This window comes from Acipenser ruthenus, chromosome 1 (assembly GCF_902713425.1).
Source record: "Acipenser ruthenus chromosome 1, fAciRut3.2 maternal haplotype, whole genome shotgun sequence".
In the NCBI taxonomy this organism is placed as follows: Eukaryota; Metazoa; Chordata; class Actinopteri; order Acipenseriformes; family Acipenseridae; genus Acipenser; species Acipenser ruthenus.
This window is the reverse complement of record NC_081189.1, coordinates 18,750,552-18,756,759: the sequence shown is the minus strand read 5'-3', so window position 1 is coordinate 18,756,759 and position 6,208 is coordinate 18,750,552. Positions and strand designations below refer to the sequence as shown.

General features: G+C 39.9%; 1 protein-coding gene across 2 annotated transcripts; it reads right to left on the bottom strand.

Moving 5' to 3' along the window:
* Positions 1 to 380: 380 nt before the first annotated feature.
* On the bottom strand, positions 381 to 1,772 carry LOC131722322 (probable serine/threonine-protein kinase kinX). Of its 2 annotated transcripts, none has more exons than XM_059015647.1 (2): positions 1,329 to 1,772; positions 381 to 1,196 (listed from the first exon to the last, which is right to left on the bottom strand). In XM_059015647.1, the coding sequence occupies exons 1-2, from the start codon at positions 1,758 to 1,760 to the stop codon at positions 396 to 398; spliced, it is 1,233 nt and encodes a 410-aa protein (XP_058871630.1). In that variant the 5' UTR covers positions 1,761 to 1,772; the 3' UTR covers positions 381 to 395. The 2 variants fall into 2 exon arrangements, with proteins under 2 accessions (XP_058871630.1, XP_058871635.1); XM_059015652.1 differs by having other exon boundaries at positions 1,428 to 1,770.
* Between the last annotated feature and the right edge of the window lie 4,436 nt (positions 1,773 to 6,208).

The following is a 6,208-nucleotide window of genomic DNA, read 5'->3' as shown; positions in this document are numbered from 1 at the left end:
TAAACAAGTCCGCTTTTGCCATGCCGTATAATTAGAAAGAGGTTCCTTACCTATAGTAACGACACTGAAGGGGTACAGTGAATGGCATAGATCTCCGAATTGTACTGTTTTGCACAGATGGAACATATTTAAGGACGTTCTTGTACACCAACTGTCCAGCTTCCACCTTGAAGGTGGTGTAGAAAGAGAATATGAAGTTAAATTGGAGTTAGAACATCAGAAAGCAGGTTTAAAATGACACACAAATAAAAGCACACACTACATATATAGGAATCTTAACGTTACACATTGTGCCTGAAACTACATTGACGTATATTAAAAAAAGCGCCACCCCACACACCCTGATGCATCATCCATTGCTTGTAACAGTCAAGTGAAGCTAGAAATATGTAAAGTCAGAACTCTCTACAGCATGGGATACTCACAGACGCCTGGCTTCCACATTCTTTGAGGCCGTATGTAAAGAGAAGATACCCACCAGAGACTCCATTGCTTCTGCAGCTGGTCCCCAGAGTCAACTGGCCTGCTTTACACTTGAATCCGTACAGGTCAGTCCTTACCCTCACGTACATTTTGTTTTCGCTGCACAACACGCGGACCGCTGCAGCAAGACTAATGGGTAGCGGCCGGGGCATAGGAACAGGCTTGGGATTCATGACCTTTTGGAGCTCAGGCGGCACGGGCGCGTTGACAGGGATCACCCGAGGGCTAAGCAGCTTGAAAGGAAAGGGAGTGACAGGCACTGGGATGCCGTAAGGCGGAATAAACTTCACAGGGTAAGGCCTTGGTTGTATTGGAGGTTGAACCGGAACATTTTCCTCACTGTGTATCTCTGTCTCAACCTGCTGAATGGTATCGTGCTCCTCGCCCTGCACCTGCTCAATGGGGTCGTGCTCCTCGCCCTGCACCTGCACAATGGGATCGTGCTCCTCGCCCTGCTCAATAGGGTCGTGCTCCTCGCCCTGCACAATGGGGTCGTGCTCCTCGCCCTGCACTTGCTCAATAGGGTCGTGCTCCTCGCCCTGCACCTGCTCAATAGGGTCATGCTCCTCGCCCTGCACAATGGGGTCGTGCTCCTCGTCCTGCGCAATGGGGTCGTGCTCCTCGCCCTGCGCAATGGGGTCGTGCTCCTCGCCCTGCACAATGGGGTCGTGCTCCTCGCCCTGCACAATGGGGTCGTGCTCCTCGCCCTGTACCTGCTCAATAGGGTCATACTCCTCACCCTGTACCTGCTCAATAGGGTCATACTCCTCACCCTGTACCTGCTCAATAGGGTCATACTCCTCACCCTGTACCTGCTCAATAGGGTCATATTCCTCACCCTGTACCTGCTCAATAGGGTCATACTCCTCGCCCTGTACCTGCTCAATAGGGTCATACTCCTCACCCTGTACCTGCTCAATAGGGTCATATTCCTCACCCTGTACCTGCTCAATAGGGTCATACTCCTCGCCCTGTACCTGCTCAATAGGGTCGTACTCCTCCCCTTGCACCTGCTCAATGGGGTCGTGCTCCTCGCCCTGTACCTGCTCAATGGGGTCGTACTCCTCGCCCTGTACTTGCTCAGTAGGATCCTTTCCCTTGCTGCGTAGCTCGCTATACGTCTCTGTTTCGCCGTGCTCCGCAGAGATCTGCGAAGCAAAAATACCTGCAACTAAAAAGCAGGAAAAAAGGAGGAAAAACTGCATCGCCGATGGAACGGATCGGCGCAATGACCGGGACGCGCCACGGCACCCAGCAAACAACTCCATTATACCCATAACAAGAACCGAAGAGATACCTTAGTTCTTCCAGACCACACTTTTATAGCGCTTCCCATTAACAATAATCACCTGTGACCAATGCCAGCTAATTACCCCTGTAGTCAAATGTGACGATCAACTCTAAGACCTTCAATGGACTCCCGTTAAATGACAGTTAAACCAGATGATTCTTCTTTATAACCTCCCATTCAATCGACTGATTCTAGTCAGATCGGGTGTCAAATGTCAGTCTGTCTCTCGTGTGCTGGCAGTTGCTTTTGTTTTTTTCTTTATTTTGATTTGCAAATCTAACCCGTAATCTTTGCAGAAACGCATTTATTTGAGTCGTATTGCGTTGCTAGAACTGCAGGACATAGTAGTAATGCTTGGGATACCACTGCACCTGTATGATTCAAACCACGAGCCAATTTTCTAGCCGCTTTTGTGGTAATCCTACACTATATGTTTATAACATGTAGTTCAAAAATATTAATTAAACGGGAGAGCTATTTCTTATTTAATGTGACGTCACATCCATATGTTATATAATAAATATTCTATATGCTATAGAACCAATGTTACCCTCCCTCACATTCAATCACTTCCAATTATTGGTCCCGACGTTTTTCTCCAAAATTTAAAAAATGTCCCGATTTCCAAGGGCGCCAGATTAGCACTCGTTACTTTAATTACAGAAACACTCGGCAATCATATTCAAAAATATGGTTCCAGAATAATATTTTGAATCTAGGTTCCTGTATGCCTACTAAATAAAAAATATGCAAAATGATCTAAATTAAGGGTAAAAATGCAATACATCTGGCTATAACATCTAGTTGAACCTGGGCACGAACTGGAAATTGAAGGCGGCGTGCTTGTGCCGCAGTCAGAGGTTGTTTTTCTTAGTTTAATGCTAAAGCACTATATTCAAATAAACAGCATGCTTAAAAAAAAATAGGTCAGAATCGCAAAAATAAATAAATAAAGTTATGAGCACTTCTACCTAGAACAGCCAAAAGTAGTCATTTTGACGGCTTGCTACAACTCATGCTTTTATTGTTAGTATAACCTACAATACGCTATGTTTTTTTAAAACGTATACAAGCCTGTTTGTTATCTGTACCTCCGAGTTTACAGCAGTATGTATTTGAATAGAATAGAATATTGCTCTTGACTTCTAGATATGTGTTATCCAAATATCTAGTGTAATCCTATCAATTCCTTGGAGACCTGCCGTCTGGCTGTCTAAGTGGGCATATATAGTCTGCTGTATTATAATATTACTATTATAAGAATTGTTCGATAAATCCTTGATATTTTTGCGTTTTGATTTGAGAGCAACTACAAATATATTTGCCTTGGCATCAAATATTTGGAACGACTTCATTGAAAACAAAAATGCCTGTTTCAAGCTAAACATAAAACATTACATGGACAAGCAGCTGTTTCCGACAAAAGCACGGTGTCGCTGGACAAACAAACCTGTCAAATATGGGATCAGGTTTTGGCTGGCAGCGGACCTGCCCCTACCTGTGCAAAGATAAAACTCGCCCCCCGCTGGTCAGAGACTGGGTGACAGTGTGTTAGGCTGATGTAACCGTGCTTAGGAAAAGAGATGAATGTTACCAATATACATATCTATTATTTCACTGTAATTAGCGAAACAGTTGAAGAAAATACCGGGGAAAATATCAGCAGGATATATCTCTTATAATGCTAGCCACGGTGCTTTGGCAGAAACATTTGGCTCAGAAAACTGCAAAGCTGCAGAGAAACGCAGCTCAAACTGGATACAGTGCGTAGCCATCAAGTGACACACGCATCAGACAACAATGCCAGGTAACTAAATACAATACAAATAAAACTTCTGATAGCTGTGCCGAGTGTGAAAGAGCAGTATGTGGTAAATGCACACAAGTTGATAAGCGTTACATCTGTGTGGATTGTGCTAATATGGGGGCTACTTTGAAGCATGTTTCCCTGAATGCGCATTCCCGTTGCACTTTGGGAACGGAGTTATTTTCTTTTTTATGTTATTTTTTATAAATAATTATTTCGATTTTACAATTGTGTATGTAGGCCTACATATAACCAGTTCGCAGCTGGTTACACAATATTTTCAATACTTCTGATCAGACTGATACTTCTGATCAGACATTATAGTTTTTCATTTTCTGGAAGTCGTGCTATGCAGTAGGGCAATGGTCGGCAACTGTAAAATGCAGCTGTATTTCATTTTTCAAATACATATTTTTCTTTTATCACTTACAATTCATATATATATATATATATATATATATATATATATATATATATATATATATATATATATATATATATATATATATATATATAATGTTCTAATCTGTATATTTAGTTATCCAGACCACATAATGTACCGTACTGTGCTAAGTACTTTGTGCTGTAAGATTTCTAAGGGATGACAGCCAAACTGGATATGTGAGTGTAAATTTGGTAGTTATATTCATATAAGAATTAGCCAAATAAACATTAATTTGTCAAAATTATGCAGCGTTAAATATATTTTTACTAGTTGATATGTAGTTTTTATAGCCATATAATGGACATAGGTTTAACTTTCTATCATTGTTTCAGGCTACTCTACTTGAAATACTGAGAAATAAATTAAAAAAAGAGAGAAAGTCACTTAGTTCAGTGGAGACTTTAGAAGACATGAAAAAAAGTTTGGTGCTGTGGGTCGAGGAAGGAAGCGTGCTTTAATTGCACCAGAGCAACAGCAACCGCTCATGAAAAAGAGAAGAGAATCTGTAAGCCTAACTCTTGGATCTGCATTGGCCGAAATAGATTGAAACAGTACATTTCAAATTATTTATTTTTAATGTACATATAATTATACTTTATATATGTGCATACATGTGATTGTGTAGTTTATTAGCTAATTGGCTTTCATGGACAGTACTTGATCTTTAGCATTTTCTCAGAGTAAAGAAAAGCACAGAGAATACATGCAGTAAATGTCTGATCAGAAGTATTGAATTACTCAACGTTATGGTAAATATTGCAGATGCAAAGTGAGGAGTTCCCAGGAGAAGACGAGCATAGTATTGCAAAACACTTGGACTCCATAAGAAAAGAAATAACGAAACTGAGGCCGAACATTGAAGCCATATGTGACAGCATGAATAGAATTGTACACACTCGGGAAAGAATGATGGAGAAGAAGTCAACTGAAGAAGTCCTTGGTCTGTTTCCATTCCTAAAGCATCCTAAACTGGTAGGTACTAGTTTTTATTCTACTATGGTGATTGATCAGAAATTAATATTTTTAGTTATAAGCATGTATAATCACTTTAATTAGTCCTCCTAGGTGACCTTTCTGCATCAGCAATCCACCTGCTCCAGCTTTGACAAAACTCCAGTGCTCCTGGTTTTTCCCATGCAACTTCTTTCTGCTCGCGTTCAATTTAGTTTGATTTTGTTTTATTTATTGATTTTTTTAACTACTACATTATTTATAATTATTCAACTCAATTATTCAACTTTTTTACAGCTCTGTAGGGTCGCCTTGGATAAAGGCATCTGATAAATAAATAAATAAATAAATAAATATAATAATAACTTTACCATCTGTATTTTAGCTGTTGCACAAAGTAGAACTACATTTTGGAGTAAACTTGGAACGGAACCTAAAGAGTGGCCTATCCAGAATGGTAGATCCTATTTTCAGACTCTCTAGTGGGCCTCTTCTAACTAATGTGATGTCCTACATTGAAGATGCTTCAGATAAGACACAGGAAAATGGTAATGTATAAGAAATATTTATTGTACATCAAATTGTTTTGACCTATCTCAGAATAGGATCTATAAATAACTATTAAACAGAACATGATGCAACTTCATTTCGTACACTTAGAGCATAATATTTCATGGGGAAGATAGCTGGTATTTAACTCTCACGGGCATAAAAACCAATGTGAAAAACCTGCATAAACAGGTTTTTAGAAACTTTGTTGATACTGTTCTTAACATTTTTTTGCTCCAATCCATAATAACATTTGTATCAGTGGTGGTCAGTCCTGGTCCTGGAGAGCTACAGTCTTGTGTGTTTTTTTAGGTACCTTTAAATCATTTAAACTATTCTTTATCTGTGCAGTTTAGCAAATAATGAATTCATGAATGTAACTGAGAGCACTGGTGGAATTATTAATTATTAATTATTATTATTATTATTATTATTTCTTAGGAGACGCCCTTATCCAGGGCGACTTACAATTGTTACAAGATATCACATTATTTTTACATACATTTACCCATTTATACAGTTGGGTTTTTACTGGAGCAATCAAGGTAAAGTACCTTGCTCAAGGGTACAGCAGCAGTGTCCTCCACCTGGGATTGAACCCACCACCCTCCAGTCAAGAGTCCAAAGCCCTAACCACTACTCCACACTGCTGCTTAAGTTAATATTAGTTTCTGGGGAAACA

Bases quoted from the DNA above. Each gene is read 5' to 3' on its own strand.
- LOC131722322 (XM_059015647.1), bottom strand. From the start codon at position 1,760: ATGGGTATAATGGAGTTGTTTGCTGGGTGCCGTGGCGCGTCCCGGTCA. The intron at 1,197-1,328 runs GTACAGGGTGAG...CCTATTGAGCAG, and splicing joins AGTATGACCCTATTGAGCAG to GTACAGGGCGAGGAGCACGA.